The following is a 23,134-nucleotide window of genomic DNA, read 5'->3' on the forward strand; positions in this document are numbered from 1 at the left end:
AGCCTCCCCAGGCTCCAGAAGCCCTCTGGAGGCCAGAAATGGGCCTGTTTTTGGCCTTCCCGGACTTCCGGTAGGGCTGCTTTTTGCCCTCCCCGAGCCTCCACGCATGCCCTGCTCTGACCTGCATCCAAAACGGTCCGCATTGGGACTCCTGGTAAGGAAGAGGAGGGGTAGGCTGAGCCAGCCAGGAGTGGGATTTGGGGGTTCTCCGAACAACATAGAATCTTAGCTAGAGGTTCTCCTGAACGCCTGCAACCCCCAGCAGCCCACCCCTGAACCAATCCAATTTCCTCACTGCAATTGTCTTTGCATAAAGTCCCATGAAGCCCTTCCTTCAACTCTGTCTGGCTCCCACCTTTTGAGGAGGGACCTTCCTTGGCTCCTCCACCTTTGACTCTCCATAGCAATGATTCAAGCAAACCCACTGGGCAACTAGATAATGATTGCTCGCCCCCCTCCCCCCCCCCAGAGCTAAGTAATTATATAAATTGAATAAATAAATTAAAATAAAATAAAATAAAATAATAAAATCTTCTCAGAGGAGAAACTTCCAATTTTTTTCTTTCTCTGCCGCTATCATTCAGAATCCACTGTGCAAATGCTGCAGCCACCTGGCTATTGGGTGGTTTTAGAAAATAGGATCGCCTTGCGCCTTCTCCCTTTTATCTCTTGCGCATAATAGTCTTTTTGCCAGCAGAGGGAGCTACTCCCTTTTGTTCCTTGCCACACTTATGAAGCTGAGAGCTTTTACAATACAGTACTTGCTTCTGAAGCAAGCTTATTTTATTTCTATTCTGTCCCGCTCCCCCATACAATATGACCAGTGACCACCCATTTAGGGCAAGTTAAACTATGATCAGGCATTCACAGTTCTTGCAGGAAGAACAATCCAGGCTTTGGTTTTTATTGTTCCTACATCCGGAAAATAAACCTTTTAACCACTCCTAACTTGTTCCAGTCAACTGCAACAATTACCATATATTGCGTCCATAATAAAAGGTAGCAAAAAAATAATAATAATAGATTCTCTTCCTCCCTGTTTTGTTATTATTTTCACATGGCAAAATACAGTAGCATTTCCTTTCTTAATCCCAGTTCTGGGTTCAATGTTCGATAATTTTATATTGCTCATAATGCATATTGATAGAGAGAGAGACAGGGTTAAAAACAAACTGTCTCCATGATCAAGTACCTTTATTCAAAAATGAAGATGCATTCAGACACTAATGAGATAACTTTTTCAAATGAATTAATATCAGAAATTAATGTTTATCGAAATCAGCAACATTGTTTATCATATGCCAGATTCTTTCTGTTCTCATGTAGCCCAACAACAGTATTACAAACCTTCCAGAAACATGACTTGTTAAAATATCTAAACTGTGTCTGCCATGGTAAAGAAATCACAGCGGTAAAATCAGTTCTGTTCAGATTTTGAAGTTTGAACCAGTGCTGTAAGAAGGCCTAGAGACATGATATGGAAATGGAGTACAAATAATTTTTAAATAAGAAATGAAATAAAATATCATTAGCTATATGTATTATGGAAGTTAGATTGCCCACAAACATTCTTGAGGTCAGAAGAGAGGATATTCAGCAAAGTTTCCAAAATCCAACAGTTTCCAAGCAGGAAAAGAAATAGGAAAAAAAAAAGAAAGAAAAGCAAGAAATAACCATGAAGAAATAATGTAACTTATTTTCATAGAGAGGGTGTATATTCTGTATCTATTACAGAGACATTTTTTTTTCTCAGATTCATTTGTCATAAGGGCATCTATTTGTTTCTAACACATCATCTTTCTTTTAGGTTAGGAAAAGTAATCAATATGGAATCCTCAACAAAATGATCTCTAACCACCCTGCAAAATTAGAAAATGCTTCTTACATACAGAATAAAGCTGAGACATGACCTGACTGCAGATTTGCTAAATAGAGTGTCTGTTTTCTAATACACTTTAGATAAATGGGTATATTTTCATCTAAACAATTTGTATGTACAGTATTTAGGCAGCTAATCCGTTCAGACAGTTGTTCCATTAATGGTACCTCAAAGCTGGGGATTCAATTGTTTCATAGTCATTTACATGTGTACAACACTGTATGTCAAAGGTCTAGTTAAAACATTCAGCATTCAATCCGATCAGTTGTCAACAGGAGCTAATATAAATTCATTGCAGAATTGATAGACACTAGTAAACATACAATTTTTAGCTCAGTTTGTAAAACTGTTTCTGACTTTTCTCACTAGCTTCCAGTTACTACAGATAGTGTTACAATACAGATAGTGTTACTACACAGTGTTACTACACAGATAGTGTTACAACCCATGGCCGTGCGGGTGGTTATGGGAGCGACATGGCGTTCCCATGTAACACCTCTCCTGCGCGAGCTGCACTGGCTCCCGGTGGTCTTCCGTGTGCACTTCAAGGTCTTGGTTACCACCTTTAGAGCGCTCCATGGCTTAGGACCTACAGCAGGCGGTATCTACGAGACCGCCTGCTGCCACCAGTAGCCTCCCACCGGCCGGTACGCTCTCATAGAGAGGAGCTCCTCCGGGTGCCGTCGGCCAAACAATGTTGATTGGCGGCCCCCAGGGGGAGAGCCTTCTCTGTGGGGGTACCTACTATCTGGAATGAGCTCCCCCCGGAGATACAGAGGATCCCGGATCTATGCACCTTCCGCCACACTCTCAAGACCTTTTTATTCCATCAGGCTGGCCTGGCCTAATTTTTCCCTTTTTTCCCTTTTTAAAATGCAAATTTTAATTCATTTTTAATTAATTGGGGTGTTTTAAATCTGTCTTCGGCCAAATTGTTTAATTCGGTTTTATTCTGTTTTTAAATTTTGTATTTATGTGTTTTTATCTTGTGGCTGTTCACTGCCCTCAGTCCTTCGGGAGTAGGGCGGTATATAAATCAAATAAACTAAACTAAACTAAACTAAACTAATGGCAATTGGGACAGAATTTCCACCACTAAGCAATAGGGCCATAATATACCACGTCACATGGCTGCATTGCTTAGTGATAGCAATCCCAGCAATCCTTGCGATTTGCCATCATAACCCCAGGACTACACAGGTCATTAAGCAGGAAGAGGCAGGAGTCCTAGGCAAGCAGGATGTGGAATGGGACAACTTGTCGTGGCCAACTAGCTGCAGCCAACTTGCCATGGCCAACTCACCATGGCCAACTAACACAACCAACTCACTATGGGACAACTTGCCATGACCAAATCGCCATGGGACAGTGCACTGTTGGACAATTTAACAATTCAATGTAATTATTTAAAATAAATAAAAAATTGTTTTCATTTTTGTCATTCACATTTCATTTTTGCCTCTCCCATTTCATCCTTTCTTTAATGATTCTTTTATATCATTTGTTTGATATTAGTGTAACTCTTGTTCCACTAGTTGTCCTGCAGTGAGTTGGCTGTGGCAAGTTGGCTGTGGCAAGATGGCTGTGATGAGTTGGCTGTGGTGAATTGTCATAGACCCACAGGTGGTACAGAGAAAAAATGGCAAGAGTGGGAGTGACCTCTGATCAGTTTCTTCGTTGACTTTGTTTACGGGAAGGTGATTGTGTCAGAAATCAAAATCATGTGACCACAGCTCATTGCAACATCATAATTGTGAGATGGGCAGCAAGCACTCTCTTTCAATCACGCAACTATGGGGATGCAAGTCCCGCTCATTCAGCCATAACTTTATTTATTTATTTATTGGTTCAATTTATATGCCGCCCTTCTCCGGAGACTTAGGGTGGCTTACAATGCGTTAAGCATTAGCCTTCATACTTTTGTATATACCTGCTTAGTAGAGCTTTCGGGCCCCCTAAGCAGTGTTCTTTTTTATACAAAGTCAACTTATTGCCCCCCCCCCCACAATCGGGTCCTCATTTTACCTACCTCGAAAGGATGGAAGGCTGAGTCAACCTTGAGCCTGGTGAGATTCGAACTTGCAGTAATTGCAGGCAGCTTTGAATGGCCCCTGAACAAATGGTTGTAACCTGAGGACTACTTGTGGAATACAAGCACTGTGCCCAAGACACTCTCTTCATTGCAAGTATTCACGATGTAATTTGCTCTTTTATTTGCCTCTTGTGATTAAGTTGATCATGAAAGCAGGCAATGTTTAAACAATATCACTTAATTTGCTAAGAAAGAGATTATTTGGAGAACAAGTTGTTTGCTACTAAAATGCATTTTTAAAAGGCCTAATTTATAATCCATCTAGTACTGTGACTTCTCAAATGTTTGAAAATAAGGTAGAAGAGTGAGGTGTACAGTATGTAAATTGTAAGCTGGGATGCTCGTCAGGGAGAAAAGCTTCAAAAAACGAAAAAGCAACTGTACAAATAAAAGGCTTTAGCCCAATTCATTCAAAAGAAAATTAGAATCTCATGAGAATATCTGGAGACTTCAAAGCCCAGTCATCACCAGAGATCAGAAAGTTCAACCAATTGCCTTCAGAACTCTTCTTTAAATTACAGAAAATACATACCAGGTGATCAAATGGCAGCATTTCTCACTTCCAGAATATGGAGAGACAAAAAAGAACATGAGAACTAGAGACAAACATTCAGAACTCCAAAAACAGAACCAAGTAGGCTTTTGTAACACAATCTGACATTTAGGAAGAGCAATAGGAATCCAATTGGAATCCAAAGTCAAAGCAAAGCAGCCCATTTTTGAAAAATTTCAATCTTGCATGGGAACAAATTTCTTTCCAGCCTTTGCCAGTTAAATGAACTATCTCCAGCACAAAGAAAGCTACTACATTATCTTTCCTTTCACATTTCAAAAATCTGTAAGTGCCAAGAAGAGGGTTGTTTTTCTTATTATTATTCTCTGCCTGTTTAAAAGTAGGCATCCTTTACTTCAAAAATAGGCATACTCAAAGTGGGGGGGAGGAATTGCCCTTTTGACCTCTGAATCATTAGCAGTCTTCAGTTACTTTCGGGCTAAACACAGCTGCCAGGCTAATGCATTCCATAGCACTTCAGCAACCTGAGGGACTACCTTCTGCATGCCAGAAAGACTAACCTCTTCTTCAGATTTAAAGACCAACTGAGTTCCTATTAGGAAAAGCAGCTCTTTAGGGTTTACGCGTAAAAAAATACCTGACTTGTAAATCTGACATTCTACAGAGTTGAAGAAGCTTCTTGGATGAGAAGCGAAACATCTTCAAAGAAAAACCAGAAAATCCAATTGCCTCTTGAAAAAAAGCACCTTTGGGACAACCATGACATGGATGATTGAGAATCTGCATAGACATTTAGTGATGCACTCTGACACATACAGTTCGTCTGATCCCTGTATCTTGCACACATTATAATAGGGTAGCCATTGCATTTTATATCAGCTGCAACTTGCAGAAGCTTAGATAGTGGCTTCAGGGTAATCAAAGCTAGCATTCCAACCAAGATTGTGAAAGAAGCATCCAATAGTGGAGTCCAGTGAATTCAGTGACAACTGAGAATCAAGGAATATACCCAGGCAGCAGATTTGCTATTTCAGGGAAAGGGTAGATTTTTATTAAAGAGGCTGAACCTTATTCTCTACATCCAATTGCTTATTCACCAAGAGAACCTCCATTTCGCCTGGGTTTAATTTCAGCTTGTTTCCCTTCATCCAGGCCATTAGTGAACATAAGCAACCTTCAAGATTAATGTACTGATTGCACTCTTCTAAGTAAATAAAGAATAACTTGCTCATGACGCCCCACTTCAAAGCTCTGAATCGTTCCCCTTGTGCCTTCAGACAAATGCATGTTGAACAGCATGGGAAACAAGAACTATGTAGAGCAGCTCTAGATCAACAGTTTAAGTATTATATAGACACACACACACCTCAGCACCACCTCAGTCCACCAGGAAAAACTAGAAATCTGCAAACTGCTACCCTGAAGGCTAAATTCCACCTTTCTGAAATTAGGGACAGAGGAATTAAAAGTTGTCATGAGGCCAGAAGAGTTAGCATTGCTACATCTAAGTTCTGGGATAAGTCTCTATTAAGCTAGAGTAGAATTATTAGGGGTGTCAAACTGGCGGCCCACAGGCTGGATGTGTCATCTGCAGGCCACACCCACTCCTTTTCTGCAAAGGGAAAAGGGTCGTGAAACGTCATGTGACGGCAATGTGATGCCGCGAGGGTGAAACCTGTGGAGTAGATAGTTAAGTTGTTTTGTAGTCCTCTCTCTTCCTAGGTGAAAGCAATTCAGTCCAGATAAATAGTATCAATTCAGGGGATTCCAACCCCCTGGGATTACAGTCATCCACCTTTCCAGAAATTGAATGAGGCTAACACATACATTTATATTTCCTGGGTTAATCAAGTATTTATCACTACCTTCTATAGACTGGAGAGAGGTATGAAGGTATTCCCCCCCCACTCCATTAGGACTATTGATCACTTCCCATTTACGATTTAGAAATTTTCATTTGTAACTTAGAAAACACAAGGTGCAAATAAGCAGGTAATAATCCTCATCTCTCCACACATGCTGTCTATCAACTGAAAACAATTCAAAATAGTAGACAATTAATGAAGTTACATCCCTATGATTTGTGCAATACTGAATTATAAATCAAACTTAATCTTAGCCAAGTTTCTCTGCAGAGAATGGTTTATGATGAGCCACCCATTGTTCCAGATCCTCACTTCTTCTAACATGTTGATGCCTCACAGTATATAAGAAGTATGTCGGCTGTTCGGTGTGGATGCATTGATGTCAGAGAAATAAGCACTCTTTTCTCTTACCAATGCTCTGAAGTAGGTCTCCAAATGAGCCTTCAATTGGGCTCACTCTGATCTATCCTGACAATTTCTCCATTTTGTTTCACTGATGCCCCGTATGCTTCATTACTCTTGGCCTGCACAGTAAACCAAGGGATTAATTGTGAAGAAAGAAATGCTTGGAAGTTATAGTGTAAACGGATTGCCTCCCATTATTCTACAAATCAATCAGGGTCTTGAGGGTGAGTTCATTTTAACCAGCCCTCTACACCTGTAAAAGTCTGTTATAGCCGCCAATCTAAAATGTACCATGAAGTGATGCATAGTAATTGATTTTCTCAAAGATGTTATTCTCCAAGACCTGCCTAAGGTAGTCCCAGAGAGGCAATCTTCCTTGAAATTACTCCTTGGTCATGATGCCGCCTCATGACAGCTTTGCTCTTAAACGCCAGGTCCTGAGATCTAGGGCCGTTTTCAGCAGATGACTTCTGCTGGGAGTAGGCTGCCCAAGATCTAATCTTATAAGGAAGCTGCTTTTCTAGGTGGTAAAGCAGGCACCCAAGCAGATGGGTGGAGGGGAATATTTTTCTTTTTCTCATCTAGACTGTCACTAGCCGGACTTAATGGGACAAGCAACAACAGCTTTTCCTGGCCTTTGTTTATTTTTTATTTTTTTCTATTTTTGCTTTTAATAAGAAGGTCAATTTTCTTCTGCCTCACCAAATGTTTTCTAGAAACTTGTTCTAGCATACAAGTTTTCATGTTTTAATTAAACAGGAACAATTTCTCCGGGCTATAAACTACAAGAGGTTAGACTCCAGGTAGTGTGATAAAATGGCTGTGACTTAGTTGGCTCACCCCCAAAGATGTAAATAAGAAGAGCGGGATAAGTATTTTACATGTTGTGATAATTCCAGGTTTACTTCCACTTGCAGATAGTCCTCGAATTACATTCATTTAATGACCATTCGAAGTTACAATGGCACCGCAACGTGAGATATGACCATTTTTCACACAACCATTGTGGCATCCCCATGGTCATGTGATCAAAATGCAGACTCTTGGCAATTGACTCATATTTATGATGGTTGCAGTATCTTGGGGGGGGGGGGAGGTTGAGTCATATTTTGTGACTTTCCGACAAGCAAAATCAATGGTGAAGCCAGATTCATTCAATAACCATGTCACTAACTTAAAAACTTAAATGAATCACTTAACAACTATGGCAGGAAAGGTTGTAAAATGGAGCAAATTTCACTTAACAACTTTCTCATCTAGCAACAGCAGTTTTGGGCTCAATTGTGGTCATAAATTGAGGACTACCTGTATTCAGCAATCCTTTCAGGCACCAGACCAGGGGTGAAATCCAGCAGGTTCTGACAGGTTCTGGAAAACCGGTAACAGAAATGTTGAGTAGTTCGGAGAACCAGCAAATACCACCTCTGGCTGGCCCCAGAGTGGGGTGGGAATGGAGATTTTGCAATATCCTTCCCCTGCCACGCCCACCAAGCCACGCCCACAGAACCGGTAGTAAAAAAAATTGAATTTCACCACTGCACCAGACACTATTATTGTATCTGATTTTGTGAGTAAAGGTTCTTGTTCTGAAATCTTGAGAAACAGTCTATTCAATCTCTGTGCAATGAACACATGTGAGTAATGAACAAGTGTAGGTACATGTGTAGTTCCACCCATTTGTGCAGATCCTGAAAAGCTAATTGTAAGTCAGTTTTCTCCTACCAGTTTAAGTTCCTTAGGAATAACTGGTCTAGGACTGGCACAGTCTTCAAGGTAGTCCTAACTGAGGGGTCCCAAAGGTGCGTTTTCCAAAGGCAACTGGACTTTCTTTCTTTTTCTTTGAAAACATTATGCTTCTCACCCAAGAAGCTTCTTGGATGAGAAATGAAACATTATCAAAGAAAAAAACCCAAGAAAGTCCAATGGCCTTTTGGAAAAAGCATCTTTGGGACAACCATGACTTGGATGATTGAGAATCTCCACAGACAATTAACCACAGGATCAAAGTTATGGTTGCTAAATCTACTTTTATTATAAGATTCCAGTGACAGAATCTATATATACTTCTCCTCTTCCTGCCTTTATTTTCAAGAAAGCTAAATAGGGTCAAGTCTGAGACTCTTTCTCAAATTATATTCTTGCTTTGGACTCTCTTATCTGATCATTGTCTTAAAGAGTCTTCTTTCTATTCTTCAAGGTTACTCTCACAGTCTAGGTGGCATTTATCTGCAGAGGAAAAATGGATGCAGTTGCTAGTTTCACTTGAAACGTTTCCCATTCATTATTCCAGCTTAGAAGTTCTCACTGCAAGAAAGCTGAATGGCACTTTGGGCTTTTTGAATAACGTTGGAGATAAAAGGGAGTGTTGAAAAAGCTATAAATGGATGCTCAAACTGTTCATGAACGTGAATGGCATTCCCACAAAATCCTCGTGTTAGAGGATTTTTGCTTATTTTATGCATACACAGAGATAGACACACACAGAGACAGACACACATGGGAGCTTACCTCTAGAATGTGTATAATGTAGGTAGGGTAGAGAAGCAAGAGGCCAGTGACCCCTACTCCCTGACAATACTGGCGTTGCAAATTCAGAAACAGTTGTTCCCAGTACTCTGAGGAGAAATGAAGCAAGCACAAATTCCTTCACATGGATCTTCCCGGCGATGCTATAACATCATAGGCTTCTGTCCCCTTTATCCACACAAAACTCAGTGTTTACTTTTAAAAACAGCAAGGGAGAGGAGGATGCAAAAACACGCACCCTCTTTAAATCATCTGTTTAAAGACAGATGATATCTGATCATCAGCTGGTTATCATCACTTTGGTCTGGTGGTTGAGGCTCCAGGCTAAAAACTAGGAGAGAGTGAATTCTAGTCCCACTTTAGCCATGAAATCCAGCAAGGTGATCTTGGACTAGTCACTCTCTCTCAGGCCAACCTATCTCACAGGGTTGTTGTGGAGAAAATAGAAGGAGGGAGGAGAATTAGGTATACTTGCCATCCTGACTTATTTGTAAAAATATTAAAGGTGAGATAAGGTAAAGGTAAAGGTTCCCCTTACACATATGTGCTAGTCATTCCCGACTCTAGGAGGCGGTGCTCATCTCCATTTCAAAGCCAAAGAGCCAACGCTGTCCAAAGATGTCTCTGTGGTCATGTGGCCGGCATGACTAAACGCCAAAGACACACGGAATGCTGTTACCTTCCCACTATTTTTCTACTTGCATTTTTTTTACATGCTTTCAAACTGCTAGGTTGGCAGAAGCTGGAACAAGTAACAGGAGTTCATCCCATTACGCAGCACTAGGGATTCGAACCACTGAACTGCCAACTTTTTGATTGACAAGCTCAGCATCTTAGCCACTGAGCCACCGCATCCCTAAAGATGAGATATAACTAAACAAAACCAGGTCTGAGCTAGGCGTCAACATTCTGCAGGGAAAAATTTACTCCTAGGGCTATTTGTTGGATACTTCCTCTGCCCTACACTGCTCTATACTCATCCAAAGGGTTTACATGAGTTTTGTGTATTTGAAGGACCTTTCAAGTCAGCTGTTGGCTTTCAGAAGCTTGGGATGTATTTATCAAACCAACCCATTCCATTCTAAAACTTTCTGACAATGATTTCAAAATGTTCTTGAAGAAAACAGTAGCAAGAATTTTTACTTACCGGCCAAATACCTTTTATCAGCCAGGTCTGGCGAGATCTTAGCCAGAAAGATCAGCCTGTGGAGAAGGGATTTCTAAAGAACAGAGAAAAAAAGGAACCTATTATTTTTTTTAAAAAATATTGTTGACAGACTATATCAATCAAATCAAACCGTTATTATAGCCAAAGACCAGCAAAAGGAGGATAGTGTATGAAGAATTGAAAAGAATAAAAGATAAATCAGAATAAAAAATGACATATCAAAACGTAAGAAATATAAAAACAACAATCTAAAAGGAATTTTAAAAAGAATCTAAAAGCAAGGATAGGAACAATGGATGGGTGTAAAGACGCGTGGCAAACTAAATCCATAACAATACAAATCACTCTAAAATAACAAGCTACGCGCTCATTAAAACAGGTTTATGGCACAAGTTGTTTCTGATGGATTTTAAGCACCGCTGTGCACAACCTGGCAACACTGTATGCTATAGCAGGGTTGATGTCTGAAAACAGCAGGGAAGTGTAAAATTGTCCTGTGCACCCTGAATATTTATGCAATAATGGTGTGATGAGACTACTACAAATGTCTCTCTACTACAGACACTAGAGAAGTACACGTTCTGTTGTTTCTGCTTGTCCAAAGCCACAGGGGCATTGTCTCTCCCCCTCCTTCCTGTGTTGGCCTTCAAGGACAGCTGAGGAGAGGGCATGACTTATGCCAGAGGAAAAGCCCTCAGGTTGGTTAGGAATTTCAAAGCTAGTTAAGTATGCTATTGGGGAGGCAGAGTGTCTGTTGTGCTCAGCGGCAATAAAGGTTGGGGACCTAGTTAGGTTTAATTGGTGTTCTGTGTATGCTACGTGCTGTTTAATGAGTGCTTTGACTTGATTGTATCCCATGATAAATAGAAGACCTGGGAAGAAGCCGAAAGATGAAAATTTCATTGTCGTTATCTTTTTTTCATATGGACTGAAAATCATCCCTCACAATTGGTGGGGCAAAGCCTGGGAGGAGGCTAGTCTGAACCAGTAGTTGAGTTTGGTCATGTTTAGGCCCTTCTTCCATGAGGCTTGCCTCTAGTCTCAGGGGAGCATTAGAGATATATTGAAGAGCTGATATTAGAAATTTGGACCTGACTAATTCTAAATTGGTCAGCAAAATTGGCCCAGCTGAGCTTCACAGAGAAATTGTGCTATTGGCATGACTCTGAGTATTGGAACGTGAATCTACATGGGATTAGTTCTAACTGCATCCAAATAATGCCGAAATGGTGCTCCTAATAAATGACTGTATTTCTTTTGAAATTTGCCTCATGGCTCATGAATTAATTAGGGCATCTTTCAGAAACTTCACAGCAGGAATGTAGTGGCCACCTCTTCTTTTGAGGAATCTAAGGATGACAGATGAGCTTCTCTGTGTGTTTTTAGCAATGTAGACCCCATGGGGCTTCCTATTGTTGGTCTACTCCCAGATAGGTGAAACAGGAGACCTTCTCAGTCTTCTGTCCATTTATCCCCCAGGATTGGTTCTTGGGTCTTTTGTCAAATGCCATGATTTTGGTTTTCTGAGGACTTCTAGCTGGTCTTCCTTGCAATGCCATGTTAGTGCTCTCAGTGCTCTTTTAATGCCAACAGGAGAGTATTGCTGCATCATCTGCATTGAGTAAAACAGAGATGTGTCTTCCAGCTAGTTTTGAGGAATGAAAGTTTGTGTCAAGGAGGTGGGCCACCATGAAGTTTATATAGAAGTTGAATGGGACTGGAGCCAATATGCAACCTTTACACCTTCTTCTGTTTCAGGTTCATAGGTGAGATGGCCCGAGGGATACATCATATTTTGAGTGATGTTTCTCAATGAAGCATACATATTAGATGAATATCAGTCAGTCAATGAGGCCTCCAGTTTTTCCCATAGCTTAGCTCAAAGTATAAAATCAAGAGATGCTTTGAAATCTAAATCTGGGTTCCTCTTCTGCAAGTATGTTTTCTTTTTCCAGCCATCCTGGAGTTTCCATTCTAGGTGTCTTGATAGAGTTTGCTGATTGGGGTGAGGAGGCTGATCAGTCTGTAATTGGTGGAATCACCCATTTTCCTTTGTTATAGATAAGGATAGTGTTTGCAATTCCTCAATACTTGGGTACTTGGTGATATTGCTACAGGTAAAGAGTGAGGCTGACAGGGAATTTATAGAGGGGACTTAAGAAGACATTTGGAAATTTTCCTGGATTACCGAAAAAGAGCTAAATTGACTATTTGTGGGATATAAAGAACTTTATTACTGTATTCCCGGAGGAGCAACAACAGGACTGAGTAAATAGTTTCCAGATCAACTGTCTGAGGGCAAAGATAATTGAGACTTTGGGGCAGTGATAGACCATTGACAGACTACTGAGCAATATTTGGACTTATCAAAAAAAAAAGAAGAAGAAGAAGAAGGCAAGATGTTTCAACAGGGGGAAATAAGTGGGTTGCAAAAAGAATTGGTGGCAATGTTCCAAAGCATTTATGATTCTATGACAAGGAATCACAGGGAGATAATGGATTTAATAAATAATAAATGGGAAGCTAGAAAGTGCTTCACAAATAAAAAATAATAATATGATAAAAAAGCCCAGGAAATATAGGAGATAGAGAGACCAGGGGAAAAGATAGAATGGACAAAACAACAAACAAAACAGGAAGATAAGAAGGAGAAAGTAATAAAAATTAATGAAGCAATTCAGGGAAAGTACATGCTAAAAGACCAAAAAATGATTTTGGGCAAATAGAAAGATATTTTTGAAAAGAAAATGGAGAGTTGGGCAGATCCTCTGGAGGCTTGGCTGTGAAAGATAGTAGAGATCGAAGAAATACTTAAGTTAAACAGGAAAGATGTAGATAGAGAAGAAGACCCAAGGGAGGAATTTGGGAGGCAAGTCAAAAGAATTGAAATATTAAAATGGGCAAGAGATGATGGATAGAGGAAATGTTTTGTAACATAAGATTGGCATTATTAGGAGCTAGAATAGAGGCAGACACAAGAAATAGGGGGAATAATATGTATATGTTTATATAATATATTAAAAGTAATAGCTAAATATAAGAATTAGATGCTGAAAGATGGTGACACTATGTATGTTTTAATGATATTGCTATTATTATGAGAGGATTAAAATGTTGAACAATTAAATAATGAAGACCTATATTTTAACATTAAGTTAAGTTTTAACATAATAACATTACAATTATATAAATATTACTTAAATAACAAATAATATTATTATTACTACTCCTTGTATTTAAAGAAATGATATCCAGATGCCTCACTGTTCATGCATTGATATTGATGTATATTTTTTTTAAAAAAAGACTGAAGCTGACAGGAGTTAAATATTGTTGCTGTAAGGTGCCCAAAGTTGTTTTTTAAGATGAGTGGACATACAAATGTTTAAAATGAATGAAATAAGCAATAACTATATCAGCCATGTAGTTTTTCATGTAGGGAAGAATAAAATTTTACCTATTTAAACAAATTATGGCTAAAAATGGATTTGGTAAAATATTTTAATAAATTTTATTATGCAGGTGTTGGTTTTTTTTTTTTTTTTTTTTTTTTTGCAGCATTGGCTCAAAAAAAGGCCAGCCTGAAGTAAAGGTCAGGATGATGCCTCTCATTTCACATACAAAACAGTCCATAACGGTGTTTTTCAACTTCCGCCACTTTAGGAATTGAAGTCCACACAGCTTAAAGTTGCCAAGGTTGAAAATCACTGATCCAGAAGATGGGTGGACACACAAATGTTGAAGATAAAATTTTATTTTAAATCATACTTCCACAATCCAATACAATTTTGAATAATAGGCTGGTGTAAAAGGAAGGGTAAGTAGGACCATGTTCAGAAAACATGCTTTTTTTGGTCAATTAAAGATCTTTAAATTGCCTTTATGCAAATATTTGGTTGACCTTTGTTTTTTAAGGTTATTGCAACTGTTCAAACCCAGGTCTTTGGGTTTGTTTATGGTTCAATGTATTCTGCATGCCCAGAAAATGGCTCAATATAGCCAGTGAGAAAAACATGTGTTGAAAATAGCTGCCTGTATAATCTTCCCATTGCTTGGCAACTGCCTTACTTTGTCAAATGATAGGGATAGTTCCTGACAAATTGCATTTTTGAACCTCTGACAAGAATAAATGTATTTGTTTTCCTTATCATGTTTTCTAACTAAAATAAATAAAACAGCAAGAAGCTCATTTGTTTGGAAAGAAGCCTGCTCTGGATGTTTCTTTGATCCTTCATTTGATAAAAGCCTTGCTTTATACCTTGTGATAATTACTGCTCATTTCTTCTCTAAAGAAGATGTAATGTACATATCGTACTTGAGCTTCTTCTCTGAAAGAAAAAATGTGTTTTGTGCTAGACATCCTGTCTTCTTATGTGTCTAGCCTTAAAGAAACATTTTAGCTCATTGTTCATGCAAGGGCTGGCTGAAAGGACATGAAGTATGAAACCCTTTTTCTTATATTGTCTCCTGCCATTAAAACAGAGCTTGCCAAGATCAAATCCTTTCTACCTTGGCAGTATTTGATGTACAGGTACAGGAACTATACTAGCCCTATCAAAAGAGTATGAAATTATAAACATTTATCAAGCATGCCAGGTTTTTTTATTTAAAGAATTTGACCAATCCTATCCATGTTTACTAAGGATGTTACGATAGCTTATTCTCAAATAAGAATCGATAAGATTCTATGTATGTATTATGATCCCTAATATTGAATGACAAAGCTGTTGATTCCATTGGTTCAGGGCAAGGATAAGCAGCTAATAGAGGTATTTGGAAATTTGACACACAAAAAGAGTGCTGCAATTGAACATACAGTAGCTGCCCATTCAAAGAATAAACAATTTTTAAAAAAAAAAACATAAGAGGGTTGAGATGGTTTTCCTAAAAGCTCCTCTAATATATCCCAGAATCAGCCCCCTGCTTCCTTTTGTCTTTTGATTTTCAAGCAAATAACTGTTTCAAACAAATCTCTAAATTGTGAGTATCATCATTTATATTTTGTTATGAATGCCTACTGGCCCCATTTAATATCTAGAGTTATTTATATGCCGGTAAGTAAACATGATGACCGAGGGAAGTGCATTATGTGTTGGTTTACTTCAAAGACCTCCTTGTTGGTAGGAAGATGTTGGCTTGCAAGGTATTCTCCAAAACAGAGAACTTAGTTTGTACTGGATCTAAGCATACTTGGGGTAAAACTAGGTTTTGTTGCCTTTGTAGTATACTGAACAAAGTTCATCACAGTTGATGGACACTGTCTTTACTATTAGCAGAGCATGTTCCAAGTGGCAAGGGTATTATTAAAGCTACTTATTAAAGGTAGTTAGGTGACCAAAGTCATAAGCAACACATATCAGCATCTATGGACCCACATGGTGATGGCCGTGGCAAATGGAAGGTTGTGACTTGGAATGGGAGGGAATAGGTAGCAAAAACAGGAATTAACAATGAAATGAAAGAAAAAAATAGACATGTTGTATATTTGGGAATCCAAGAGAAAGGAGAAAAACATAACAGACGTGGATGGAGATGGTTTGATCCTGAGCAGAGGCGGTGATGAATACATGCAAGGAAATGGAAGATGTAGGTTTAGTTATGAATGAATTCAAAGGATGTTGACAGTTGCACACTACATCCTAATAAATAGTAATAGTAGAAGGGCTATGAGTGAATATGGAGGAAATTGTGCAACAGTTCATATGGATGTGATATCAGTGTTGGGAAGCTGACTGTTAGGAGACATGAATATTATTATGAATATTAAGAAAATTGGTAAAAGTTACAAGGATGAAGATGAGAGGTTCTGCATATGGAAGTAACACTTTTTAATATGCTCAGGAGAGCATCTGTTTTTTGGGGGGAATGAACATAGAATAAAATAAATAAATAAAAGAATCTAGATTGGAGGTAGAACAAATGCAAGGAGAGAAAATATGTCTATGTGGGAGTTGCGTCCCTTTCTAGATTGGGACTCCTTACGCACGGTCACTCATGCCCTCGTCACCTCCCATCTGGACTATTGTAACGCTCTCTACATGGGGCTCCCCTTGAGGAGCACTCGGAGGCTCCAACTGGCGCAGAGTGCGGCTGTTGCAGAGTGCGGTGACGGGAGCGACGTGGTGCTCCCATATAACACCTTTCCTGCGCGAGCTGCACTGGCTCCCGGTGGTCTTCCGAGTGTGCTTCAAGGTTTTGGTTATCACCTTTAGAGCGCTCCAAGGCTTAGGACCTGCTTATTTACAGGATTGCCTGCTACCACCAATAGCCTCCCACCGACCAGTACGCTCCCATAGAGAGGGGCTCCTCCAGGTGCCGTCGGCCAAACAATGTCGACTGGCGGCCCCCAGGGGGGAGAGCCTTCTCTGTGGGGCACCTACAGCGAGCTCCCCCCGGAGATACGGAGGATCCCGGATCTGCATACCTTCCGTTGCACGCTCAAGACTTTCTTATTTCATCAAGCTGGCCGGACCTAAGTCTTTCCCCTTTTTAAATGGAAATTTTAAATTTGGTTTTAAATTATTGGGGTTTTAAATTTGTTCAGCCAAATTATTTAATTCGTTTTAGTTTATTTTAAATTTTGTATCTATATGTTTTATTCTATGGCTGTTCACCGTCCTGAGTCCTTCGGGAGTAGGGCGGTATACAAATTCAATAAAATAAATAAATAAATAAATAAAATATTAAAAGATATATTAAACTCTCAATGACACAGGAATGGAAAATATATATAAAAAAGAGAATTTGGAAATTGCTTGGGAGAGACTGAAAAGATGTTATAGAGTGCCAGAGGTGTGTGTAGAGTTAAACTAATGGGAAGCATGACAAATGATATTAGATAGAACAATAAAGTGAAAAAAAAGGTTGTAGATTAGAAAAAAATGCATTAAAATGCTGCAGAAAATCAGACTTAAGAGTAAAGTAATGAGTGGGAGAAAAAAGAATAGTTGCAATGAGCAAGGAACAGTTAAGAGTAATAGAGGAAAATTGCAGAACAATTTAGATGGAAATAAACAATTTGGAGATGAGTAAAAGAACTAAAAGAGAAGCCTCCAGCAAAGTGAATGGAATTAAAAATAAAATTATCTTTGAGGTGAAACCAAATTGAAGGAATGTTAAGAAGAGTTTAAATATTTCTGTGGAAGTGATATGATAAGTCAAACAGCGAAAGGGAAATTAATGCTATAAATGGTAGGGTCCAAGAAAAAAATAACGATGAAAAGGAAGTCATAACTTAGATGGGAATATTGAAAAACGGCAACACTGCAAGTGTAGATGGCACAACTGGGAAAATATAATAGGAATGTAGTTTGCTTTTGAATTAGCTGTGGGATCTGGTGAAAGTGTATGTGAAAACTAGATCTATTCTTGTGCCTAATGATTGGAAAACTGCTGTCATCATTTCTTTTTATAAAGGGAAAGTTAGCCAACAGTGAAATGCAGAAATTTTAGCAGGGTGAGTTAAGTGTGCTGGGAAGATCTGATCGAAACGGTAGAAAGAGGAAGTGCAGTGTGGCTTTATGCCAAGCAGGATGTGTGCAGAGTTTTTCTCCACAAAGGGTCATTGAGAAACATGACAAAGTTTATAGTACAGAAAATCTGTAATAAGGAGAGTACCAATGGTGAAATCCAAATTTTTTTACTACCGGTTCTGTGAGTGTGGCTGGGTGGGCGTGGTGTGGTGTGGCTTGGTGGGTGTGGTTTGGTGGGCATAGCAGGGGAAGGTTACTGCAAAATCTCCATTCCCACCCCACTTCAGGAGAAGGATACTGCAAAATCTCCATTCCCATCCTACTCTGGGGCCAGCCAGAGGTAGTATTTGCCGGTTCTCCAAACTACTCAAAATTTCCGCTACCAGTTCTCCAGAACCTGTCAGAACCTGCTGGATTTCACCCCTGGAGAGTACCGTAGGCTTGGACTATGGAATGCTTTGTTTGACTAGAGCGCTGAAGAATGGTAGCTGAATGTGGTCAGAGTGATACATGATGAAAGTGAGGCATGCATGAGAGTTATAACCTTTCCTGAGTTGGCTATCATATGTATGGGCCATTATATAAGGAATAGGTGTGTTGTATCTTGGGGTGTGTGTGGTGTGTATGTTTGGTATGTGTGTGTGAATGTGTTAAACTTTGTAGAACAATGGGAACGTGGATGAAAAAAAAATTAAGACATACAATGGCTGTCTGCATTGGCCTCTGACATGCACAGTTTTGAATTGGCTTCTTTGACCATGCTGTGGGTTACCATATTTTTTCCTCTTCTCACACATCCTTTAATTAATATAGCAATGGCTCGCATAATTCCCAAGATCAAAATGCTAAAGACTGGAAGAAGCCTTATGTAGCAGACTTTGCCTTCCAAATATTTGGCAACTGAAGAAGAGAATGATGCTATCTTAACTGAACATCTATTTTGGTCATTGTATTGCCATAAATAAGTGTCTTCAATGAATCAGAATTTAATTGATTATTGGAATCTGAAAACATTTAATAGCAAGCTAAAAACCCACAATCTATATAGATTTCATATTGCATATTATTGTTTAGCATCATACTGATTTCAAAATGCTGTATTTTCCAGAACATTGTGATCATTAAGAAATGTAGTACAAGATTTCCCAGCTATGGGGATCAGTGGGTATTTTGGATCTTTGGAAACCATATTATGGGCATTGCCACAATCTAATTGCCAGGGTGGATGTAACCAGTTACAAAACACTCCTATAACAGAAGGCAAAGCAGTGGCCCATTCCTCAACAGGTAGCTGGATAGATACTCAGGAAAGTGTCACAGATACATATTTACTTCTGAAGATTGTGTTTAGGAGCCAAGATGTAGTTGCATATGTCTGTGGGTAAGGTTTACTTTTCTCTTGGTTATTTTCAGCAAGGGAGTATAAAGATCTAGCAATGGTTTCTATGTTATTCTTTACCCACCAACCTCTGAATGAACAACTGCAATATGATATATCTCACTTCTGCCCATACACTGTAAAAGATGTCATTAAAACTTGGAATCACCACCTTTTATGTATCCTGGAAAAGAAAATTGTTGCGCAGAGGGATGAAGAAAGAACTATAATGTCCAAGTAGACGGCAGTTCCCTCTGAACCTAACCTGAACCTCATATTCCCAAAGTAGAATGACAGAAGTTGTTATGCAGCTCCATTTTTCATCACAGCATTGGCGACTGCATTGTATGACCTTTGTATGCTATGAGGAGATGAGGAAAGAGTAACTCTGAACCATCAATAAAGGATCCCTCTTCATTTTATAATTGAAGATGAGTAGATGATCTCTAGGTGGGATTGCCCTGAGATAACGCCTATGGATCTGACAAAGGGACAATGGATAGTAAAGATCATCCTGTTGTATTCCACAAAGAAAATAGAACCTCAGCTAAGCGCTCATATTAAAATCTGACTTCTCAAAAAAGGGTGCACAAAAAACTTCTGTATTAAGTTTAGTTTGCCATCTTTTAGTAGTGAAAAGAGCAGGGGGAAAAACAGCCCCTTTTTCTGGGTGAAGGAAGAAGGAATAATGTTTCCATGGATCTTTGCACCTGCAGATAGGCAGTCACTTTCTCCTCTCAACGCAGAGCAAGACCAAAGGAGAGGACCCTTCTCTTCTCCTTTCATGTAGTGGGAAAAGGAAGGGCATCATTTCCCTAAAGCATCATTCCAGGACATTGTCCATTCTGCCCGAAGGAGGAGGGAGTGGACAAACTGAGTCCAAACAGTCACCACCATATTACTCTACATTTGATAACTGTGGACTTTTGGGAGCGGTATGTAAAACTGAAGAGAACTCTGTAAAAGTGATGCATGTTACTGCAACAAAGATCAATGAACCGGCGAGTGGACGGGTTCCTTGGATCCTCATAAGGAAAGGATGAGAAATAGCCCACATGATCTCTGGTCATCTGCTCCTCTTGAGGAAACTACAGGACAGTGGTTTGAATGCCAGGAAACTACAGGATTAACCATCTTGCATCTCCAACAGAGACTTTTAAAGAACACTAAGTTCACAACCACACTTTCTAATCACTTTGAAATTGTTCATTAGCTACTACTAAGCTATTAGACAGCTTGAAGTTTGAAAACACCAGGTTGCTTTCAATCCTTAGTGGGGGGTGGCATTTGAATCAGAAGCTTAAGAATTTAAAGAATCTGAAGCAAACAGCAAAACTGTAAATAAGATTTTGATTGTAGAAAGCTGTAAATGTACTAACTGTATAAAGAAAGTTGGAAAACTGAAAGTTTTACAATAAGAGTTGGTAATTGATTATAAAGTACAATGTGCTTCTCATGGGAAATATATCCAGATATGACATAAACAAGCAATTTCATGATTACAAAAACTGGACATTAGAGGGACAAAACATTGTAGGTGGAGGAAAGATATACAGACCTGTAAGATAATGCAAAATGCTATGACGGAAAAAGTATTGGAGATTTTTGAAGAATGGAATCAGAAAATAGTAGCCACAGTATCAACAATGGCAGTAATAATGTCTGCTTTTATGGCTAGATTACGACCAAAAGATGTTATTGAAGAAACAATGAATATAAAACTAATTTTATCTGTCACGATAGAGATGACAGTGAAAGTGGATTTGCAACTGTCAAGCCAAATGAATGGCTTAGAAAAAAATTCTTCACTGGATCTAGAAACAAAATAGGCTGAGGTTTTAAATTTTAAAAGGAAAATGCAACTGGCAAATCAAGAGAATGACCTGGATAGGCTTTTTCCCTTTGCCTTTCCAAAAAGAGCTTGCTAACGTCTTGAAGAACTTTGTGTGATGGGACAAAAGAGAAATGAAGAAATATCAAATCTAATGACAATATTTGTATAAAATAAAGTTTAATACTGCAAGAAGGAAAAGAGCATAAAGTTGGTGTATTTGATCAAAGTTAAACAAGTAGATTGTTACTTCCAACAACCCTTCATGGACTTTCTGCTAACACCAGGACTGAAAAGGTGTCTTATATATTTGTTTATAGATAAAAGATAGAACAAGGGATCCTGGTAACTTCAGAAAAAGTTACTAGAATCGTGGTGGCGCAGTGGTTAGAATGCAGTATTGCAGGCTAACTCTGGCCACAACCTGGAGTTCAATCCTGATGTGGCTCAAGCTTCCCATGCTTCCAAAGTTGGTAAAATGAGGAGCTAGATTGTTGGGGGCAATATTCTGACTCTGTGAACCACTTAGATAGGGCTGTAAAGCACTGTAAAGGGGTATATAAATTTAATATAAGTTAAATATAAGCTATTATTGCTATTTCTACTACATTGTTTATATACGTTTCTCTTTCTTATATTTTTTTTCTTTTTGCATGTTTTACTCCTATTTTCTTTAAGTTTAATTTGCATTAGATTTTGCTATTATAATCAATGAAATCAATGAAATTGGAGAATTACCTTTGATAACTGCATTCAAAAACATGCCGATTTAACCCTCATCAGTTCTTTATTTCCTGCAGATGTGTAATCCTTCCTATTTTCCCTCCTCTTCGCTGTGAATGCCTTGCACAAACCCCTCCTTCTCCATTCCTTGTAAAGCAATAGCATCCTGCCCTAGAATACTTACAGTATCCTCTGCGCCATGAAGGACTCTATCCAGGAGGAGCTGGTTGAGAAAACTGGTCCTCTCCTCTTCATCGGGTGATTCATCCCATTTCCCCCACATTTCAGTGCCTTTCTTGTGCTTTCCCAGAGCTAAAGTGCCTGCATTAAATCTCAACATTGTGACCTGGCTTCTACAAAACCAGATTCTGAAAGGCAACAGCCTATGGCACAATAATGGCACAATTACCCACTGTATTAATTCTGAGGCAGGCAGAGTTCTGGGCATACAAAGCAGTGTGTTGCTGAAGTATGGTTTTAGTGGCTTAGAAGCAGTACCAGGCATGCTCAGTTGGCTCTCAGACTGTATTGTCCTTTGGCATTAGCTTAGCTAGATGGGGCAGCTGTTGCTCTGGCAACATTTGACATATAATACAAACACCCAGCTCTAGTTTTACCAGTTCAAAACAGGTAAGGCGAGGGTTATATTCTCATTTATTTACTTTGCAAATTTCTGAACACCCCCCCCCTCCACACCTCCCTTGAAGAGGGATTCTGGGCAGTGCACAATAAAATGTTAAAATATAAAACTGTGTATAAAAAAATAAAAATGTTAAGGAGGCAAGGGATTAAAATTAGTTAAAAGGCGAAGGGAAGATTTTCAGGGGATCTATTCAGAGATGCAATGTGGATTGTTGGCATAGATCTAACCAAGTTTGGGCTTCTGGTAAGAGTTAGTTTAGCAGGCAGGGAGATTTTATTTATCATCTTCCAAGAGTTAAATCCAATGCACCCAGGGTGACATTGAGTAGTTGTAAACCATTTTGATGTTGGTTACTCTAAAGTCATGACTCTCCAATGAAGTCACATAGCACATCTTTTTGCCTTCTTTTCTTCCTGGCTAGGGAAAACCCAAGGGAAAAGCTCCTGCATGCATCCAAACAGTAAATTGAACTTTTCTCCACTTTTGTTCAGCCACTTAAAATATTTTTTATTAAGTATTTGGATGAAGAGATGAGGTGAATGAATAATATCAAATCTGCAGATGATGCAAACCGATGGAATAGCTAATATTTTAGAAAAATACCCAAAGGTTACAGAGTTTAGAGCAATAGCCTCTAA

The 23,134-nt window shown here is 39.1% G+C and overlaps 1 protein-coding gene across 4 annotated transcripts in view; it reads right to left on the bottom strand.

The window, feature by feature from the left end:
* Window positions 1-23,134, bottom strand: part of LOC117660059 (testis-expressed protein 47-like) — a 36,110-nt gene that overhangs the window by 11,419 nt on the left and 1,557 nt on the right. The window contains exons 1-3 of one of the 4 annotated variants that reach the window (XM_087887292.1): window positions 22,038-22,370; window positions 10,429-10,501; window positions 9,264-9,370 (exon numbers count right to left, since the gene is read on the bottom strand). In XM_087887292.1, the coding sequence (XP_087743418.1) occupies window positions 9,264-9,370; window positions 10,429-10,501; window positions 22,038-22,358 (501 nt within the window). In that variant the 5' untranslated portion in view covers window positions 22,359-22,370. Of the gene's footprint in view, window positions 1-9,263; window positions 9,371-10,428; window positions 10,502-22,037; window positions 22,371-23,134 lie in introns of those variants that run through there. The other 3 variants (XM_034408118.2, XM_087887291.1, XM_060688642.2) reach the window with 3 other exon arrangements.

This window comes from Pantherophis guttatus, chromosome 2 (genome assembly GCF_059756535.1).
Source record: "Pantherophis guttatus breed Tessera chromosome 2, ASM5975653v1, whole genome shotgun sequence".
NCBI classification, from domain to species: Eukaryota; Metazoa; Chordata; class Lepidosauria; order Squamata; family Colubridae; genus Pantherophis; species Pantherophis guttatus.